At 40.2% G+C, this 21,410-nt stretch overlaps 2 protein-coding genes across 3 annotated transcripts in view; both read right to left on the bottom strand.

The window, feature by feature from the left end:
• Window positions 1-8,923, bottom strand: part of LOC110048959 (short transient receptor potential channel 6-like) — a 9,815-nt gene extending 892 nt beyond the window's left edge. The window contains exons 1-7 of the mRNA XM_089274936.1: window positions 7,760-8,923; window positions 5,603-5,900; window positions 4,084-4,588; window positions 3,174-3,369; window positions 2,334-2,501; window positions 1,636-1,701; window positions 271-462 (exon numbers count right to left, since the gene is read on the bottom strand). Of these exons, the coding sequence (XP_089131062.1) occupies window positions 271-462; window positions 1,636-1,701; window positions 2,334-2,501; window positions 3,174-3,369; window positions 4,084-4,588; window positions 5,603-5,900; window positions 7,760-8,725 (2,391 nt within the window). The 5' untranslated portion in view covers window positions 8,726-8,923. The remainder of the gene's footprint in view (window positions 1-270; window positions 463-1,635; window positions 1,702-2,333; window positions 2,502-3,173; window positions 3,370-4,083; window positions 4,589-5,602; window positions 5,901-7,759) is intronic.
• Window positions 8,924-9,108: 185 nt separating this feature from the next.
• On the bottom strand, window positions 9,109-21,281 carry LOC149102163 (uncharacterized). Of its 2 annotated transcripts, none has more exons than XM_089274942.1 (9): window positions 20,964-21,281; window positions 18,121-18,279; window positions 17,246-17,322; window positions 16,601-16,715; window positions 14,735-14,777; window positions 14,491-14,538; window positions 13,086-13,199; window positions 12,430-12,496; window positions 9,109-9,890 (listed from the first exon to the last, which is right to left on the bottom strand). In XM_089274942.1, the coding sequence occupies exons 1-9, from the start codon at window positions 21,004-21,006 to the stop codon at window positions 9,849-9,851; spliced, it is 708 nt and encodes a 235-aa protein (XP_089131068.1). In that variant the 5' UTR covers window positions 21,007-21,281; the 3' UTR covers window positions 9,109-9,848. The 2 variants fall into 2 exon arrangements, with proteins under 2 accessions (XP_089131068.1, XP_089131067.1); XM_089274941.1 differs by lacking the exon at window positions 9,109-9,890 and adding an exon at window positions 10,133-11,715 and having other exon boundaries at window positions 20,964-21,272.
• Window positions 21,282-21,410: the final 129 nt, after the last annotated feature.

Raw genomic sequence — 21,410 nt, 5'->3', positions numbered from 1 at the left:
TCCTTTCAGTGGACACCTTTCTAGAGCAGACATTACCGTGATAAGGACACCTGTCTAGTGTCCATATTAGACAGGTGTCCGCATTAGACTGTCGACACTTCTCTAATAATAATTTAGATATCTCCCTGATGGACAATGTTCTCAGTAAAGCAGACAATTCTTCCATGGAAACACTTCGCTAATGCGGACACATCTCTAGTTTGGAGACCTCTTTAATGTAATCTCACATAAGAGTATGATGGGACTAAACATAGACCTCTCATCACTCACCTTTGTTTGTCTCTCAATTGCATCAGCAGCATGTTTGCTCTCCTCACGTCTTCTCAATACATCTTGTAACCGAGTTATCAGATCTTTCAATTCCTGCTCGTCCAATCTCTCTGGAGGAGCGACAGACTGGTTTCTTGTCTTTTCCAAAGAGAGAAGATAGCGCTGGATCAAACGCTTCATCACAACGCAGCGCTGAATTAAAAAATATAAAATATAAAAGCAACAAATTAAAAAAACAATCAAGGACACAAAGAGAGGAGGAGGAGGAGAAAGTGAAGGAAGTGGCCGAGTGAATTAAGCGTTTAATGTTAAGTCTCGAGGTCCACAAGCCGGATTTGTTCCGAGTATTCCCCAATTCAACTCCTCAACCGCGCCATATACATAATCAACACACCAATTGCCCACCGTTCGGAATTATTGAAAACGTTTCTGATCTATCCTACCAATTTGAACATTTGTTTGAGTACAGTGTCCTCAATGAGTACAGCAGTGCAAAAACAGTGATTTATTTATTTTTCTGTTTAATTGTAAAAACTAGGCCTTAGAAACTCTAATCAGGTGTACCATGCAGTAGAATCTATTGAGATCATTCAAATGACTTGCTGCACACCTGGCTGTACGTAATCGTTGTATTAGTTTCTTTTTTCAAAATTCTCCAGGCGAACAAGGTATACGAATTTGTCAAGACAAATGATCAATTTCTGGACTTTCCGTTTCTCTAGGCGTCCCTTAGGTGTGAAGTAAATGTGTCACATGAGATTCCGTTCTTGTACTCTACCAAAGAAACGCACCCTAGTCACCCATGAACGGTAGATTTGACACAAGTTCCAGACAGTCTCAGCTAGATCGGTGAAGATACACCGAGTGGCGGTTATGGCCACACAGGAACACTAGATTCTCTAAGTACAGTTGACCCTAATTACCTCAAACGTGATTATCGCGAATTCCCCACAACCTCGAACTCTAATAATTTTCCGTTGGTTACACTTTTCAGGGGACACCTTCTAAAAGACGACGCATAGATTCCGGCCCGGAGCTGCTCCCTGACCGTAATAATCGTTGTATTTTCTCACTGGGAGCTCTCATTCCCAAACGCCCCAAGCTAGAATGTGCTATAGGACCAATCGAGCCCGAAGACGGAAACAGACAGTAGCTAAGAAAGACACAAGTCATAACTGCGGGGAGGAGCTCGAGAGAGGGTACTAAGCGGAAGTTGGAAGGCTTTTTTTTAACGTAGAGGAGAATAAATAAGATTAACACACTCCCAGATACGAGGAGATAAATAATTCACTTCAATTCTAGCGAGGGAGAGAGTCAGTCACGGCAGGCATGTGCGTGACATCCTAATTGAGAATAGTCACTTACCCTCTGTATGTCGACCTTATCTCTTAGTCTTGATGCTGATTCATCTCGACCGGCACAGCATTCGCGCTAAAAAAGGCAAAGCAAAGCAGTTGACATGAAAACTGGCCAGTAACAAAGGTATATCATCGTTACAATAACCCTTTTGACTAAATTATCAGTTGGGAGTAAAACGAATCGACACTTTTGTAATAGCAGTCTCTCATTGTCATACAATACTTCTCGTGATATCAAAGTGTGACAGTACAAGGAATGACTTTGTGTCGAACAAAGTAAAAAAACACAGTTCAGCGATCGTAAAAACAGGCATCAAATGGCAACGTTTTTATTGTTATAAAACTAAAGATAGGTAAAGTCTGCATACGAGCCACGTGGCCCATCAGGCTAGAGCTTATCCCAGTTTCTGTAGCATGAAGTGACGAGGAGTATTTCTACTCCCCCCTGGATGGGATGCTAATCCATCGCAGGGTTACCCCCAGCATTAAGTTCGCTGGTACCCATTTATACATCTGGATGGAGAGAGGCACTGTGAGAGTAAAGTGTCTTGCCCAAGAACACTACGCAATTTCCCGGCCAGGGCTCGAACCCAGACCGCTTGATCCGGAGACGAGCGCACTAACCATGAGGCCACCGCGCCTCCCAGAAACGAAGACAACCTCCATACAACTTCCTGATGCCTCCTAGCGAGCAAGCTAACTTACCACACAGCTCGCGGGATCAGCGCACAGTCTTCTACAAAGATGAAATACCAATTTTGGGGGGGGGGGGGGGGGAATGAGGTTGAATGGGGGCGGCATTACGTTGCCCTCATCAAGATAAGGCATCCACATCCGGGTTCTAGAGAATTTCCACTGAATATCCGCGTCGTCCTTTGGGAACAAACATTGAATACACTGAATTAAAAACCGGCCGTCAAATTTAAAACTCTAACGAACTTAAAGAACTTAAAACTGGGAATTCTTAAGCGCCGTCTTTATCACGTTTTAAGTTCTTAAAAACGCCCACTTCCACTTTTCCGTGCTTGGGCGAGCCCCATATGCATAGTAGCTGACTCTATCCTCTCCTCTTAAACCGTACAATTCCGAAAGTAGCGACCCCCAAAGAAATTGGAGTTAAATTTCACGATTGCTAGCGCATCGCTAACGTAATGACCATCAAATCAAATGCAACTTGACTTGTAGTGAGACACAGTAGAAACAAAAGATACAACAAGCTGCACTAAAATAACACGATGTTGTTTTTCTTGATGATGATTATCATTCCAAAGAAAATGATTTACTTTGCTTTGATACTATACAAAAAAAATGTAATGAAAATGATTTTTTTTCTCGTCGTTCTCTTTTCGTATTATCGTGTTTACACATTTTATTAGTCAAAGATGGATCGGTCCACATATGGTGCAGGTTTTTGCCACCCAAAAGTAGCGACTCCCAAAGCAGAGGGCCTCCCCGAAAGCAGCGGTAGAAGAAGACTGCTTCAAATCTAGAGTGAGGATAGGTGTTATTTTCGGACCTTTAGCCGGGGTAACATGGTCAACTCACCGCGACTCTCTGATAAGAGTTCGCCATCATGGCAATCAGCATATTGACGGCGACAAGAATAGACAGAATACTGTACAGTCCCAGCAGTATTTCACCAGTGTACTGAGTGATAACGAAGTTCTTCTCCGTGCTTAATTCCGACAGCTCTGACATTCCAAACAAATCCCAGAATAAGAACCTCAGGCTTCCTCCAAACCTGTAAAATGCAAAGTTTAGCGTTACGTACATATATGGTTTATCTCTCCATCTTAACGTTAGGAAAGCAAAATTCAGATCAAGCGTGAGGTCAAGATGGCTGAATATTGGCCGCGTTCTTGTTTTTGCAAGTTCATGGTCCGAGACAGAGTTGAAATCCATATTAAAGCAGGTAAAAACCGGACGAGGCCAATATTCACTCATCTTGACCGGACAACCTTGGTCAATAAAGGATTTATTACATGGGATAAAAAACACCAAAAGTATGATATCCGCGCTCGGGTCAGCGCGTAATCCCGACCGCACAGGATAGCGCCATCTTGCCCGCTGCTGTATTCCGCAAAAAGAGTTTGTTCTTTCTGCTAGCCTCTTCCACGCGTTGAGTTAGTTGGAGTGCAGCACGAAAAACGGCGCGTGAAAAAACGCCCGGAGAGGCTATCTTTCTGCCAGACAATAACTCCTTTGTAGACCCGGTTTGTTCGGTCAAGATGGCCGGATATTGGCCTCGTTGCTTATTGCGTGTTTATGGATCTCCACTCCCTTTCTGTCCATAAACGTACAAAAGAAAGGAACTTGGCCAATATCAAGTCATCTTGACAACACATGCATGTGGCACCCCAATCCATGCGAGTCATTTGAATTAACTTTGCGACAGGGTTATTTGTGAATTATTACTAATATCAGGGTAGGAAATATCTGTTGATGAAGTACTTACTGGGCAAATTCGTGTTCAGTCGTATTCCCAATAAAGACTTCCCTGGCTTGAACATACCGAGAGTACACTTTCCTCTCCGCCCAACCGAACGCAAGAAACAGCAGCAAAAACAAGAACAGAAACTTCGCAATATCCCGAAACATCTTCACAAGTGACAGCTGCAGCGGACCCAGAACAGAGTTCACTTGGAATGAATTGGACGCACTGATGAAGCTCAAGACCAAACCGATGGAAAAGAACGCATTGGACAAAAGAATGAGGCGGTAGGCGGACTCTTTCGCACTAATACCGAATGCTTCACGGACAGGTATTGCAGAGGTCCCCTTGCCCTCCACAGACAGGAAAAATCCAGCAAGCCAGAAGAGTCCAGAGATGACAAACATTCCCAGCATGAAAAGCGTGACGAAGTTCCAGTATTGCGAAAAGTAGCGCTCTTTACCCTGACGGAAAGCTTCTTTTGCCTCTTGGAACAGCAAACCAGCGATCCACAGCGCTATAAGGACATCTACCAAGTAAAACAGCATCAAATTCCACGAAGAATGGCGGCACACTTTATTAATTTACACACAGACTTATACCCCGGTGAAACAATTTTACGTATGTAATTTCCCAAACCGAAAGGAGGGAAGTTCCGTTTGTTATCTCAGTCCTGCTGTACGTTGAGGCGGCGTGGCCTAGTAGTTAAGACGCTGGATGTTTCACCCGGGTTGCCGGGTTCTAATCGTTTTCCCTACCACTAGATGGATTTGTGTTCGGTGGTCCCGAATTCAACTCCTCCACGTCTTGTAAATAGCCAGCTGGTCAGACTCCAACCAGTTGGGATCTTAGACAAGCTTTCATTTCTATTTACCATATCTGTTTCGTCATTTATTGGGTGCTAAATACCATGACGTTTAAATAAACTGATTTATTTGTTACGTTATTGCAATTCTTGACTTTCGTTTGTAAACTTGCGCTTTTAAAGTAACACGTGTTTTTTGTTCTGCCCCATCCCATCCCTCCTCCCCTTTCCGTCCTTTAAACGACAGCTGAAGATTGGTTTAATTGAAAAAGGTCTTAGATTTTTTTGTGTGGAAATTTTAAGGTTGGTTTGCATATCAAATTGGTAAGGATTGTTAAGACAATTTAGGCTAACCGTAGTGCCATTTCGTCATTTCGTATTTAAATACGCCTGCTGCTCGCTAATTGCGGCAATTTTCTAATTCTAGTTTTCTCAGGACCCAGGGATGCCTTGTCGCTTCTCGCTGGAAAAATCTCAGGGGAAAAATAGCGCGGACTGTTCGCAATTTAGACTGCATCTTGTCTTATTTCCATTAACGACTCAACTTTTTAGTTTGTTGTTATGGCAACCAGAAAACGTTGCGACTTCAAATTCTGGCGAGCCTGCAAGCAGCGAAACGCACTTGATAAGAGGGAGAAAACTTTCACGCAAGAACATACTATTCATCTCAAAAAGAAATTGGCTTGTAACAGAAAACAACAAAGTGACAGAGGTAAAGGTAAGTGAAAACGTACTTACCGAAGATTTGAAACTGAAGCACATCATAAAATTTGTCTTGAACCGAAGAAAAAATGAGCAGCATAAGAAACACGCAGAATGACCCCGTGTGACTCGTGAAGTTCAAGATTGGTCTCTGTAGGAGCTTGCTGATCCGGCTGTTGGGTAAGAGGAAATAACATAGGGCTAATAATGGCCCCGAAACTGTCAACAGCAAGCCCAACATCAGCTTGGCCAGGAAGCCAGAATCTTCCCATCCTCCTAATCTGTCGTATAGAACTGAGTTCAACATGAGCTGGCTGTAGGGGTGAGCTACAAACTGCGAACAAACAACAGAGTATGTTTGTGAGCACAAAGCATCACTGGGGACACGTGACTGCAGACTACAGGTGACGGTGATCCGTTTTGTGGTTGTTATTTGTGTCGTCACGATGGGTCATCATGCAACGCTTACACATGCTTAGGGACGGACCATTATTTTTTTTTGGAGCGGGGGAGGGTTTTGGGCAATTTCCAAAAAAAGTTCCTGCACAACAAAAACAGCTGAAAAAAATTCTTGCAAGGAGAGCCACCGAAAAAAAAACAATCTAGCAGGTGCTTTCTACTATCCAGGTCCTGTGTTTGGTTTCAAAAAATTTCATGCACAAGCTATTGCCCAAAAGAAAGTGTCATGCACAACCTAACAGTGAGAAAAAAAATTTCACACCTCCGAAAATTGTCAAAGCCCACCTCCTCAAAATATAATGGTCTATCCCTTAGTAGAGTATAGTGGCAATGTGTGACAACAGAAACTGCAATGTAGCATAATATACTTCATTGGCACAAGGAGCTATGGGTATTTTGCAAAGACTTGTGGGATTGGTGAGGGACCTCCTCTGGAAGCATCCCATGACTGACAAAATGAAGCGGAAATATGAACTTCCATCAAAATTGAATAGAAGGGATACAAGGTTGTGATCTTAAAATCCACACAAGTTTTACATGCAACTCCAAGTTTTTAGGTTCATTCTTTGGACAGTGACAACAAAAAAATGGATTTTTTTTAACAGACATAAACACTTTTCAAATATTCACTTTCTTGCTTTGAAAAACAGCATTTACCAAAGATATGAGTTTTATGTATTTAGCTATAGGTCAATAGGCAACTGGAGTGAACATCATGGCCACAGTTCAGTGTAATAAATACCACGAGCATGTTCTTCCCCAGTCCTCTCAAATGAGAAAATGTTATCCTTCCCACAGTCCTTCAAGCACCTAACAAGCACCTTACAATTTACAACTGGAGTAAAGTCAGGTAGAACCATGACTGATATGAGAGGTATTTGTCCAGCTCTAGGGTTGCAGACTCAAAGCCATGATTCTACTGTTTATGGGTAGACAGACACCTCTTTACAACAGTCATGGTTGGATAGAAGTCTGCATGTAAAGCCAAGTGACCTATCAGGTCAGCACTAATCTCTGGTTGCTGTTGCAAACACTATTTTTTTCCTAAGAAAAATTGTATTAACTCACATTTTGTTTTATTTAATTAGTTTTGCTTTGGATAGAAAAAATTTTGAATAACAGCTTTTTGAGACCAAATGATTGCATTGTTTGGCACTATTGTCACTAAAATATTTGATTGCAGAATTGTTTATAGTTTCGCTGTCAAATTCATCCAAAACTAAAGAAAAATAACTGTCTGGGATTTTAGTTGAGCTTAGAAATTAAAATTACAGTATTTCAGTGGAACTGAATTGCAAACCCCGTAATTGAAGTGAGAATAGGTTTTGCAATAAAGTTATTATCGATTGTGCATATTATTTACAAGGTTAACTAAAGCGTGACTAGCTAGAGTTGTCCTGGGTAGTAAGGTAACCCTACCTGAAACATTTCGCTTGTAAATGCGGGCTATCTTTGACCCGCTGGGTAGGGTCACCCTAGCACTAGGGTTACCTTACCTGTCTGTAAACGGGGCATTAGGCATGCAGAAAGTGACGGTTAACACCCTGAGGTGCTTGCATCTTGTTACCATGGTGATGCAACCATTTAACAAACATCTTTGTTAAAAGTTCTCCTAATAAAACATCCTTTTTTTTTAACAAAGGCCTTCACCTTGTTTGAGTAGCTCTTTAAAAAGCCACTATCAATCACAGGACATTTCGCGCGGTTAAGTTTTTTAAAAATAGTTTACCCTACCTTTTCATTCCTATTTGCAATGGCTAAATTCAGCACGCTCAACTTTTGGGCCTCTTTTCCTCCTCTAACCTCCACGTACTCTAACTGATCAATACCTGGCACATTCATCACACAAGCAATTTCTTCCATCGATCGGCACTTTGCGAGAAGCGAAACCGCGAACTCCTCGCATCCATCCGACAGCTTCTTGTAATCGTTCTTGAATTCATACTCAGTCTCCACCAGACTCTCTAACTTCCGATTTAAAAAGAACGCTCGGATGATTGGGTCTTTCGATGATCTTATGTCTCGTTCTTCGTCGGATTTCTCGCTGGAGTTCTCGAGTAAGTACGACATGCACAAGAAAACAGGGCTTGCAAGCGCTCGGTAGCTATGCAAACGATAAAGCGAAGTCCCCAATCGCTTTCCGAAGCTCTCGCATTCACTGCCATCACAAGATCTATTGTGGAATGACGGTTCTTCAATCTTATATCCCCTCTTTAGCAAAAGCTCCACTATTTCTCGGTTACCATTGTGCGAAGCCAGCATCAAAGGCGAAATGAATTTTCTGTACTGAGCTTTGCTTGTCTGTTGTGAAAACTGAGAAACATTGCTTGAACTTGCACCCTGAGGCTCGGTATCGCGCACGAACTCGAGCAATGCCTTCACCCAGTCGACCGACCCATTTGCAACAGCTTGTAGTAATGTCGTGCCGACTTCGGCTCCCTTTTCGAGCAGAAATTTTGCGATATCATGGCGGTCGTTGTTCACCGCTAGCTGCAGTGCGGTTTCCCCCGACAAGTTGACACAGTTTACATCAACATGTTTCTCCTGCACGTACGAACGAACCTCGTGTGTGCGCCCTTCACGAACTGCATCAAGAAATCCACGCTGCTCCTCGCTTAGAGCAATGTCTCCACTAGAAAGTGAATCTGTTAAATCTTCAAGCGTTACTGCAGTTAATAGTGGTTCGTAAACGTTCTCCATACTCAAGAGTCGTGGATTGAAGAGTGTTAAATACCGTTGATTGAAGAGTCCCGCTTTTCAGTATCGATACAGTCACACATACATGACCGACAGCAGTGATTTGTGTTCGTCCGTCATGCAGCGCTGAATGAAGCGAAGGAGGTTTACATTTCCGAATATTATCTCGTCTGCCGCATTGTAATTATGACGCTTGACGCTCCGATCACGTCTCGAGTAACGTCGTTAACTATTAACTCAGAGTTAATAGTTAACGACCTGAGACGCGTAATCGAAGCGTCATAATTACAATGCGGCAAACGAGATAATATTCGGAATTAATGTAAACCGTCTTCGCTTCATTCAAATCCCTTCTACACGACTAAAAAAGACACAGGTACATAGCATGACATGGTAAATAACAGTACCTTTATTTTTATTGCTGATAGTGTTCGGGTCCCCTGTGGGTCAGCACTAGGATTGACTGGCTAAAACCGGTGGAACCCCGCCTTACGACCACCCCGTTAATACGGTCACCTTGTTATCACAGCCACTTTATTTTGGTCTGAAAAAAAGCTCAGTCAGTCATTTTCTTATTTACAGAACCCCTTTAAAACGGCCAGATTTTTGGGCCCGTCTGTGACCGGATTAACGGGGTTCCACCGTATTTGATTACAATAGGTCGAATATTATTGGTTATTGCCAAACCAAAAAAGAGTTTGGCATGGGCGAACAAAACATAGGATATTCACCTTGATGTGATTCTTTTGTTTCATTCCCATAAGCCCCGGAGCCAAGTTAGGATTTATCCAAATTGACCTATTTCAACTAACCTTTGAATCTAAGGGCCTTTTGGTAAGTTACTTTATTTAATTTAATTTTTTCTTTATTTAAACAAGTTACGTTTGATTCTGTGCCAGGGGCCACACTGAAGTGTCGATTTTCCATAGCAACCGTCCTAACCTGCGATCAGCCGTTCTCTTTCTCCCTTCTCCCGTTCGCCAAAAAAGGAACGCCTGATCGCAAGTGACATCGTCCAACTCCTCCTCCAGCTCCTCAGTTGAACTCCAGAAACATTACCATATGAATGGTCTCGTTTTGACCCAGAAGCAAAAGGCAACTCGAAAATGGGCTATTCATATCCCAGTCATGCCATATTCATTGAAATGCCACTGCATCCTATGAGCGACTGAAAGAGATCAAACACAAAACTGATATCTAATGAATAGACCAATTTCGATATATTAATATACAGCCTAAGACAATAGACTTCAGCATGAGGCTCCGGGGACTAACTACAGAGTTTGTGGGGATTATTCCCCGGAGTCTCGTACCGAGGTCCATTGTTTTAGGCTGAATTTTAATATATCGAAATTGGGCTATTGATGTACCCCTGCAAATCTGTTGTTCAATATAGATCATAGTACGGCATACCAGTAAATGAATTTTATTCACTTTAATCAAGAATAGGAAATCTTTGCAATAAAATAACGATCTGATCTATTATTCACTGATGTGGTGACCCTGTTGTGACGAATCCTTCTCTCCTCTACAAAGTGTTCTTTAACGCTCGTTTCACGTTTCTGCGCATGTGCAAGCTACAGCTGTGGGGTGAACATAAAGTATCATTTTCTTGTTTTCTTACTACGCAACATGTAGTTTAGGCTCGATTTCCTCCGTTTTCTCGTGTCCGCCCCTCAGCGGCTGCTGGTAATTGAGCCTACATGTAGTTCAGCAATCACCAACTATAATTTGCTCAAGACAAAAATGACTGATGCTAGGCTTCTAGTTTTACGGAAGATTTTTAATGGATTACCACAGAAAATGACGCATTTAGTATTGAGCATCAAATTTGTTGTTCAGGCTGAAGGATCTTTTTCTCAACTCACACGTGCTATCTTCTCGCATTTGATTGGTTGATACACGAAACAATCCAATGGAGCAGTAAATGTAAGTCGTTACATCTAAATTGACTTTTAATGAAAAAAATAACCTCTATCACTTCCTAATAATAGTTTTACCTGACTGCAACATTACCAAAAGGACAGGCCTAGCCTCTTTGGGCTAGTCACGCAATCTTCCTTCAAACAGTCGTTGAAAGGCAAAGCTCGTATCCGCTGAAGTCCCTTGCAAAATGTCTCCGGGTCCAAAGTTCGTTGTCTTGATCGGGAAGTGCGCTGTGATTGGGCTACGTGAATAGCCCTGTGTATGAGCAGGCGTTCGTGACGGAGGAAGATTGCGTGACAAACCCCCAAAAAAGACCGTCTGCGTAGGACGCTATCACCAGTCCGCTTCCGCATGATTTGTGGAATGGAATTATAGTTTGCACCTGCTACGAGCCGTAAAATCAAATCTTTAATCCGCACAGAGTAAGGGGTGAAAATTAGTGAAGCGCGCAAATGTGCGACAGACGCTTTTTTTCTTTCTACCACCACTCAGCACATGCCGTTTACACCGTGTGGAAGAGAGGTGACCAATGTAGCTTTATCTGTTCTTATTTATTTAATATTTATTTATTTAGTTAGTTAGTCAGTTATTTATCCACGGCAGCTAAAAATATTCATGGAAAAGGTTGATAGTAAAGCCGTGCATAATACACAATTAAATGGATAAAATAACTACGTACAATTATGAAAAAGATAAAAATATTTGCTACATTAAAATCTGTACCTATCAATTATCTCTCATATATCATCTATATCTGTGAACTATAGCGCAAATACTTTCCTATAATGACCCTTTTTGTGAAATAGGTTTAGAAATTTGCACTATATCCCAAGGCAGTGGTAATAAATCTCTAACTAGAACTAGTTATTATTCATTCGTCAGTTAAGTCCATAAAATTTCACGGCGTTGTCACAGAAAACCGCTTCCTTCTCCGTTTCTGAGAGATGTGAAACGCACTGGAAGTAAGCGCAAAAGATTTGCTCATAAGAGCCATCTCTTGCCAGGGTGCAAACTGGCCAATCAGAGCCAAACATACAGCGGTCTGCTCCAAATACGGAAGTCACGTGCTACAAAACAAATGTAGGTAGTTCAATATATAATGGAGCAACGAAACCTTGCGACTTTGAGAGTCTTATAGGGACATTGGGAGCCCAAGGAAACAATGACCGATCAAATTCGAGACATAGTTTCTTTTAAAGGTTGATAAATCAGTGATTATATGGCTTGCATTACAACCAATTAACTTACAGAAACCATGGAGGTCAAATCAAAAGCAGATCTTCAAGTTGGCACCTCAGACTGATTGGTTCGTAGACCTCTCTCATACTTTCTGAAAGGGGACAGACGGGAGACTGAGTACCAGTCACGGAACTAGCGCGTTTTCGGCAACGTTTTAACTTAAAACAAAATTTTAGCTAATTTTGAGTTTTCATAAAGGTCGAGGAGCTGTGACCTATTTACAGTCAAACCAAGTGAAGCGTACCCCTCAAGATTACATTAATAAATTGATTATTTGAAAATTGAACCCACTAGTCGTTCCAAGAATACGGCTAATGGGTTTCATGTTCAAGAAGATCAATTTAATGTTGATTTTTGAAAGGACTAGCGCGAGTTCACTATTCAAGTAATAAATTCATTATTGCATTCTTGAAACGATTAGCGGGTTCCATATTCAAATAATCAATTCATTAATGTAATCTTCACTTGGTTTGACTAAAAAAAAACTCCCATGCAGTTATATTTCTCAGTTACGAAAAACATTCCGCACAGTGGAAACTGACCTGCACATAAGGGGCTAAATCTTCACGTTTCCACATTTCGCGGGACGCTTCCGTCACAAATCCCGAGCTGCAAAGAAAGAAGGGTATTTTGAGATAATTTGCGGATATGTAACCTTATGATGATGTGGGTTGGACTTAATGTTATAAATTTGCACAGCCGGGGGTTTGAAGAGCTGTAACCCTTATGTTATTCCAACATACATGAGTATCTGTTCTAATAAGTATGCTCTTTTGTTACGAAACCAATTACAACCTTAAACGGTGTTTCTCAACCGTGCGGAAAAAAGGTAATTTCTCTCTTTACGTGCAATTTGACACGTACGTTGACCATTGCAACCCGAACCGACTTGAATAATCAATTCAAGAGCCTTATTTAAAATTTGCTTCGGCTATTCCTAACACCATCATGGATCTTTCGTTTTCAACCTTTCTTAGCCAAATCTCTCTAATTTCTTCAACTGAAAACGAGAAACTTTTCTGACAGAAACTGAATATATGTCTCAAACGTTCGATCTACCGAACGTATTTTCAATTTTTTGCAAATTTTCGCACATTCAAAGAAACTGCCAGAAAGCCTTTTATTACTAAAATGCACTGCACTACACTGGATTAAATACTTGAACTTGAAAGACTCACCACTCACGGGCTTTACTTACATTTTGCAATACACGTTTTGATTTTGAGCCAACAATTTCATTCCACTTCTCCAGTCATCCACCATTCCTTTCTTTATTTCAGGTTTTCCAGCATGGTCAACCACAAACTTCAAACTTGAAATCAGAAGAAATAAAATCAAGTCAATTTTTTTTCTTCTGAATGGTAAGTACAAATCGGAGGAGTCTTGATTCTTGACCGCTTTCGGTAGAGCTGTCATACATTTTCTGGCTTTGATTTGCACTACTGTGTCGATACTGTGATAAGCACATAACATCGACAAGCGCAGTCCGTGTTTCACTCTAAGCCTGATTGGACCCTTCTTGGAAAAAGACAAGTTATAATCAAGACCTGTGAACGCTGATAAGCAACAACTTCCTTGTAGTGTTACTTGCATAATATTGTTACTGCGGCGAGAGTTATTTTCAGATTTTCAACGTTCTCAAGACTCTTCTTCACCATATGCACATTGCCGCAAATTATTATTAAGCCATGACAAGGATATTAAGGTAAATTCTTAATGTAATTATTTCAGTTGACCGCTTCGATATCGATATAAGACTGCTCTCAAGTTACGGGAATAGGTTGATATCCTATATTAGACTGGTCTTTATTGACTGCACGTGTATCAACCCAAGAAAGGAGATTTCAATTCTGGCTTGAACAGTCATTACATGCACGTACATTAGAGCGTTTTTCAAGTGTGTGTTGATAGTAATCAGGCAATTACTTTGCTCTTGGTTTTACTACGGTTTGAGATTGGCAGAGTACAGTAGTCTCATTGGTACGTAATCGGTTTGGTTTTGGTCTTACGACACTCAACTGAAAACCGCTCTAAAAAAATAACATTGGTTGCACATTAACAGTTGTCTTGTGGCTCTTAATTCAGGTTTCTTTTTGTAAATGGGATGGAAAGTCCAGTTATAAAAGTACCTCTGCTGCTATCAGTCCCCAAATAAAAAAGACGGGGGTGCTCGTCCTACCTTTTAGGGGTTACAAAAGCAGTTTTGGTACCTCTTGGGGTGTTCAGCCTCAGTGGTTCAGGGGGGGAAATTGTGCGGTACCTTATAGGGTATTGAGCCGAAAAAAATATGACAGGAGATAAATTCTACAAAAAACACATTAAATGTGTTGTTTGTAGAATTGTTACCTATTAAGGGTGAAAAACATTTCAAGCCACGCTCACAAAAAAAGGATCTTGGTACCTCTTGGGGGTGCTTTTCAAGTTTCCGATGAGTACCCCATGAGTACCCCCTGGGAGTCCACCCCCCAGGCCAGACAGAGATCAAAATCAAAACAGGACTATAGGAAATCCGTGCCGTGGAAGTTCTTTAAAACAAACATCTCTCAAACATCCTGAAGAGCCACTCTACAATCAAGTCTTCAACAAAGCATGCAAACACTTACTTTGGAAATTTCTTCACAACATCACTAGCCAGTTTAAGATGCCTTGCTCTAAATGAAAGAGTCAAAAAGCAGCTGTATTATTTTATTGAGAGTGGCCACCAAATCTGCACACATTACACGAAAATGTAAAAGCAATAAAAAAATGTATCATACAACAAAATAATAAATTGCCTGATAAACTAAAATATAATAGACCAGGGATAACATGAAAATTATTGCTGGAATTTTAGGAAAATTTACTAACTGTACAAGTAAATCATATGTGAGTCCTCTTTCTTGAAGAAATCCTGAAAGAAGGAGACACAGAAAAAAGAGTTAAAAGCTGCAGACTACTGTTTTCTTAACACATCTTTAAAATATTTTGTTTCCACAGCTTGCAAGATTTGTTTTAAAACTAATTGTGCAGCAAATAGTATATAATAAAAATACAATTATGTTTTAGAATGTTAATTCTGGATGAAGTTGCTTTAGGTCAGTAAGTAGAAAGAAAAATTGTGGAAAAAAGGTAAAATTGCATGGCTTCCAATAAGCCAAATAGTAAAATTGGAGTTTCAAGAATTAGTGCTGTGTACAAGCATTTTTATCCCTGATTTATTCACTTCTTTCATTTTCTTTTTCAAATAACAAAAGGAGAGAATAAATTAGGGATAAAAATGCATGCCCAATGCACTAGTTCTTTAAACTCCGAATTGGCTTATAACCAAACACCATAGGTCTGCAATGTGTACAGAGAGAGCTGGGAAACTGGTGCCACATGTTCAGTTTTTTCTCTACTAGTTGAGGCCTGGCTAAGTAAGCTATCAATAATTCAATCAATTAGTTATTTATGAACATTAAGTTGATAAAGGTTAATTAACTGTTAAAGTGAGTTTAGGAAGCCGATGTGTCAAGTGTTAGCTGTTCATTAGAGCTTCACTTTGGTCCACCACCATAACAACCAGAGCATTCATTGCTGAGAAACTATTACATAACTGTGAAACTTAGAAAACCATGAACACCAGAAATATTTATGGAATGGAATGTTATTGTGTAGCAAGGAAAAAGCTGATTAGGCGCGAGAAAACCAGATCCCAAACAGTAACGGTAGTTGGTTTGTCGTTTTCTGGTTTGCAAGCGTGTCCTGAACTTTACTATGATTGCTCAGTGATGGGGGTGAATAGGTTTTTGGTTTGACTGATTTGGCCTTAAAAAACGCACAGATTGTGGAGTTTTGCGGTAAATCGAGTGAATTCCCAGATTTTGAAAACACAGCGGATCATGGATCAACTGTGAATTTTGGCACGGATTCTGGATTGTGCCTGTCTTGATGTTCGGATCTTGGGCCCGAAAAGAAATTTGGATCATAGATCTTTCTTCAGCCTTGGTCGCTATGTTAATAAGTTCATCCAAATTATTTCTTTTTTCGAACAAAACTCATTTAAACTCAGGTGTGAGACTGTTATTGGAATTGTACTGAGTTATAGTCATCAAGTATGTTGCCTTCTTTACTATTTGTATGAAATTAACAATGGCATTCACATTTACCAGTTTACCTTTGAACTTTTACACTTCTGTTTCCGGATGTGGTTGTGGTTTTGGATTTGAACAAAAGTATTGATGGATCGACCAATTTGGTGAAAAAAAGGAAAAACACAGCGGATCATGGATCAACAAAAGTATTGCTATTATTATACAAGTACAAGTATTTTGCATACCCCTATTCACCCCCCTCATCAGTACACATTCGACCTGTCAGAAACAAATCAAAGTGTTCACGGTTTTTTGACTCACACAGATATAGTTGTCAAATGTTAAACCAGTGGAAGTTTTAACTCACTATCGTTTTGTCTGTGGGCATCATTGGCTAAAAAGCTGAAGAGCCTCTCGTAAGCAGACACCTTTACATGGGATTACTGACCAAAAATATTACAGGGGTCCACTTACAAAATGACTTCCACTCAGGTTGCTGAAACGTCAGTCACCAACAATAGTTCCTTTCGGAAGTATCCTCATCCAGACGAATTTGTAAATGTATGCCCAGGGGGTAGTGTCCCTCCACAGGGGTTTGACTGTATCTACTATCTACTTAAGGCATATACAGTGACTGTCCTTAATACTGCATACAGTGTACCTAAACCTCTGTGAACTGACTCTTGGTTTAACCAATCATCCGCTTCTGTTTCCAAAAAATTCCTCACCCCTCTAAATTTTGGATACTTCATGTACCTGTCCAGGATGACATCCACCTAAAAGTCATTAGACAATTGGAAAATAACACTATTAAATAATAAATATGCAAATAAATGTAAAAAAAAATTCTCCTAAAAATAAATACTTCTGTTTAAATATTTAGAATCCACACCGGCTGTTGCTGATTTGAGTTCCAGTACTTTGATATTCATTAACAGCATCTTATTTTGTACTTTATAATTTATTAATAAGGAATTTGCTTCTCATGAATTGCTGAAAGATATACACTTGCGGAACTTTGCAAATTTTTAAAGAAACTCAAGAATTACGTTTGAAGCACTTGGCCCGCAGCTTACAAAATTGTTTCTCTCTCTTGTTCTTGAAACTTCTATCATATACTTAATATAACATGAAAAATGTTAGTAAAAAATTGTAACACTACCTAGTAAAGCAGAAATTACATCTAATAACCATGTATAAACTATGTATACATGTATAAATTCCATCTTATCTTATTAGATCACTTAAAATAATGTAATATTTTGTTATAATTTGTTAATTAATATTCTCAAAAAAACTTAATTACCTTTGGATCTGTAAGATCAACCCAACCAATGACACCAATAATTGTTGAGTTTTGATTGGCCAGTTCCAATATCCAGTCTGCTTGTCAGTCATGCAATAAAAATAATTGAGGTTGATAATTTAAACATTCATTTTTTTGGAGGCACAATCTACATGTAAATGCTTCTGGTTTACTAATAACTGAAATTAAATCTAATCAACACTGTCAAATAGTACTTATCAAATATTCTTTCTTCTTTTTGGCAGGAACATGTTGTGGAGGAATTACAAAGATTCACAGAGAGGCCAATTGGACTGAGCACAGCAGAGACACTAGACCCAATTATTTGCACTGAAAAACCTTCTACAGAAAAGTGATGGATGTCTGATCATCCAAAATTTGAAAGGAATTAAGCCTTTAAGAATTACCAGAATGTAGGGGAAAAATTAATTTTGAAGTAATTAAAAAATGAAAATCTTGCCTGTGATTTGGGTTTACTTTATCTTCAAATTCTCTGATGGTAAACATTTTTCCATATTTGCAGGTTTTATAAACATACACTAAATGGACCTCAGGATTCTAAAAGCCTGGCCAAATCTACACAACATTACAAATTATGCAACATATTGTAAAACATTTCAATGCAATATATGCATGGCAACATTTGTTGCACACAACTGCCAACATGTTGCAAATGTTGGATTCTGGGCCACCCTATATTGCAAAATATCCAAATTATGTGGTTACATATCACAAAAAAAAAAACATAACATATCTGCATTGATTAGTGGCATATTAAATTCTATAAGTTTAAAGGTCACCATTTGAAACACATATCATAAATTAACTGTCAAACGTGAGGTTATATAGCGTGAAGTCAAATTATGTTGTGTTACCTGTCTCTTCATAGGTCTGGTTTGCTTGTATAAACACCACCTTCCTTGTGGGAGTAGGGTTTATGGCACTTTCAAGGTCACTGAATTTGAAAGGCCTATAAATGGCAGTCAGGTCTGGAGTAGGCCAGGGATAGAAAAATTTGTCTGGTTCCAATAAATCTGAAAGAAGACAAATATACAAATTATTTGCTTTGTCTGTTTCACAATATAAAAATAAGAGTCAACTATCAGGCGATAGAAATTGAGAGGGAATAATCTAATTGTTTTAATATAAATCTACTAGTCGTTCAAAACTCAATCGACTAAATCCTCTTCACAGAAAGCAGCTGTCATTTTGTTAACAAGGGCACGCTGCTAAACTACTCACTATCTATCACAGAATAGATAGAGTAGCATAGCCAATCAGAGAATGGCATTTGTGATAGAACGCTAGTAAGCAAAGTAAGTCTGCATGCGAGCCAAGTGGCCCATCAGGCCGGAGCTTATCCCGGTTTCTGTAGCATGAAGCGCCTAGGAGTATTTCTACTCCCCCCTGGATGGGATGCTAGTCCATCGCAGGGTTACCCCCATCATTAAGTTCGCCGGTACCCATTTATACACCTGGGTGGAGAGAGGCACTGTGAGAGTAAAGTGTCTTGCCCAAGAACACAACACAATGTCCCCGGCCAGGGCTCGAACCCAGACTGCTCAATCCGGAGATGAGCACACGAACCATGAGGCCTCCGCGCCTCCCAGAAGAACACTAGTAGATTTATACTAAAACTCTATAGAAACACGGTACATGTTTTCTATTTGTTAATTGATATTATGAATATAATATTTTATTATAGAGAAGAACTACTGGGATGACTCAAAGTGATTTCTCCCACAATAAGGATTCTGCCTGGTACCTTTAAGTCACAGAGGGTTGATTACCAGCTGCTGTTCAGGAAAGGAGCCTATGCTGACCTCTCCCAAAGATGCAGCTCAATACATGATTATTATATGGTTATTAATAAGTTGGATCATGTGTACTTAAGGCATCTGTCGGCCGAGTATCGGTTGATACTATCAGCTGATATGTCGACTGACTGTCAGGACCGATATGCCGACATATCGGCTGATATTCGGTTGATATGTTGACCCAGAGTCAGCAAGTGTCGGTCTACATGTTGTTCAAGTTAAAAGAATGTCAGTTGACACTATTGGGTTGGTATGTCGGTTGACACTCGGCCAATATGTTGCGATCGACAGGCGCTGGTGTTTCGGTTGACTGTTGGTGGTGTATCAGTCAACTGTTGGTGGTATCGGTGTATTGTTAACCGTTGTTTTGCTGAAATAGCAGCAGTCTCCTACCCACAAGGGAACACGAAAGAAGAGTCTCTATCGCGTATGGTCACATGTTGATAGAATGAGGATGCAGCTCAACCTGCCGTCATTTTGAATAATAGATATCTTATGCTGGAATGCTGCGATAACTCTTAGTAGCAACTTTCATTGCTGCGGCTTACAAATGAATGAAGGAATGAATAAAAGAGGAAATGCCAAAGAAATGTAACTAACAAATCAAAGCTGAAAAATCAATAGCAGTTGACAGCTAAAGCAACTACTGCTAAACACCGGCTGCAAACTTGCGAAAGAAAAGACTCCCGAAAATAAGATCAAAAAATTGTGGCCCCTATTAAATCCTAATAGTAGGGACCCCCAAAAGTAACAAGTCCTCCCAAAGTAGCGAGCCCACCCTCCATAACCCCACACCACCAAAATAGCGAGACCCAGGTTCAATAGCATATTTATTTTCCACTGAACAATAGTCAGGTGTAAGTTACGTATAATAACTTGATTTAAGGCAGTCTGCAACAAGGGAAGGTATTGCTTATGCCACGAAGCATTGTGAAATATCACAGGGTCTAGAAATGAATGACTCATCCATGCGGCAGGAAGAGAGCGTAGTTGTACCGACTTTTATATCATTTTTTGCTCCCTGAAAGTAATGACCCTCCGAGAGCAACAAGCCCCAGAGGCTGCTACTTCCGAAATTAACGAGGGTCGTTTAAAAAAACGATGACAAGGAAAAAGCAACGGATTTTTTTCTTCCGGTTCCTGTTATTCAAGTGTCCCGCAAAACCAACACATCACGGAAAATAAGCCGAATTTGCCTTCAGAAAGTGAAATCATTAGAATTTCCTTTTGTTGCCTAGCGTGACATAAAATGAATATCCCAAAGCAAAGTCATAGATGAAACTATAAAGATACTTTTTAGGTAACTTTGCACATTCAGGATAAACTGGTCGGAAACTGGAGGCACAAAGCACCGTCAGTGAAATTATACATTTGTGAATACATAAATTTCCGAGCTGTTGTTATTCAAGAAAAATTCAATTTCAGGTAATATTTAATGCTCTGGTCACTTGAACTCTTCGAGTATTATCAGACTTAAAATAAAGAAAAACTTCTCGGAAAATATCACATTTATCAGACTTAAAGTTCAGCATGGGTAGTCTACGGTATAGCGGTAGTATATATTATCGCCCTGCGAAAAGCATGTGACAGGCATGTGAGTAAACGGAGGTTTGTTCAAGTGTGCGTTTCTCACAAGCTATGGCGCGCAGAAACTTTTTATTCCAAAGTTGAAATGTTCGGCATTCCTTGAGAGTATTTCGTTTCCTAGAGATTAACAAGCTCGACACAAAAATTGAAATTATTTTTCCACTGGTCGGGTACTGGTACCGGTCGAAAACTGAGCCATAACATACAGTTGTACAGTTTGGCGGTTAAAGATTCCCGGGCATGTTGAGGCATTAAGTTAACAGGCGTCGTGAGCCATAAGCTTATTTTAAACAACAAAAACAGTCGTAACTCACGAATATGGGCATCTACAATCTGTTTTCCAGGGAAAGGATTCATCACCAGCAGGCTGTGAATTGGAGGTCCAAACACCAGAAATTAGGCGTTTGGACAAAGGGCAAAACACAAGCTGTCGTCCAAATTTGCCCGAAAACCGTCAATTGATAGTTCCTTCCAAAAAAGGCAAGCTATGCAAAATCCTGACTTCCCAAAATATGATAGCAGTCCAATGTCGGTCACGTCATGTATTGGCAAGGGCGCTGTCACATTAATCTTTCAAACGCGGACTGCACATGTTTTTCAATACTGACAATTATCTCCCGTGTTTCGACCGCTGTGGCGAACCGGGAAGATTGGGGATGAGGGGAACAGGTTGATTAGCCTGCTGCAGAACAGGCGGATTAGCGGTCCCGCAAACCCGCCTGTTCTGCAGGCTACAGTTTGATCGAAGCGTAAGGAAAGCA

The sequence above is a fragment of the Orbicella faveolata genome, unplaced genomic scaffold (assembly GCF_042242905.1).
Source record: "Orbicella faveolata isolate gen_17 unplaced genomic scaffold, um_ofav_v1 contig_36, whole genome shotgun sequence".
Lineage (NCBI taxonomy): Eukaryota > Metazoa > Cnidaria > Anthozoa > Scleractinia > Merulinidae > Orbicella > Orbicella faveolata.
Note: the sequence above shows the minus strand (reverse complement) of the source record. Positions and strands in the feature narration are given on the sequence as shown.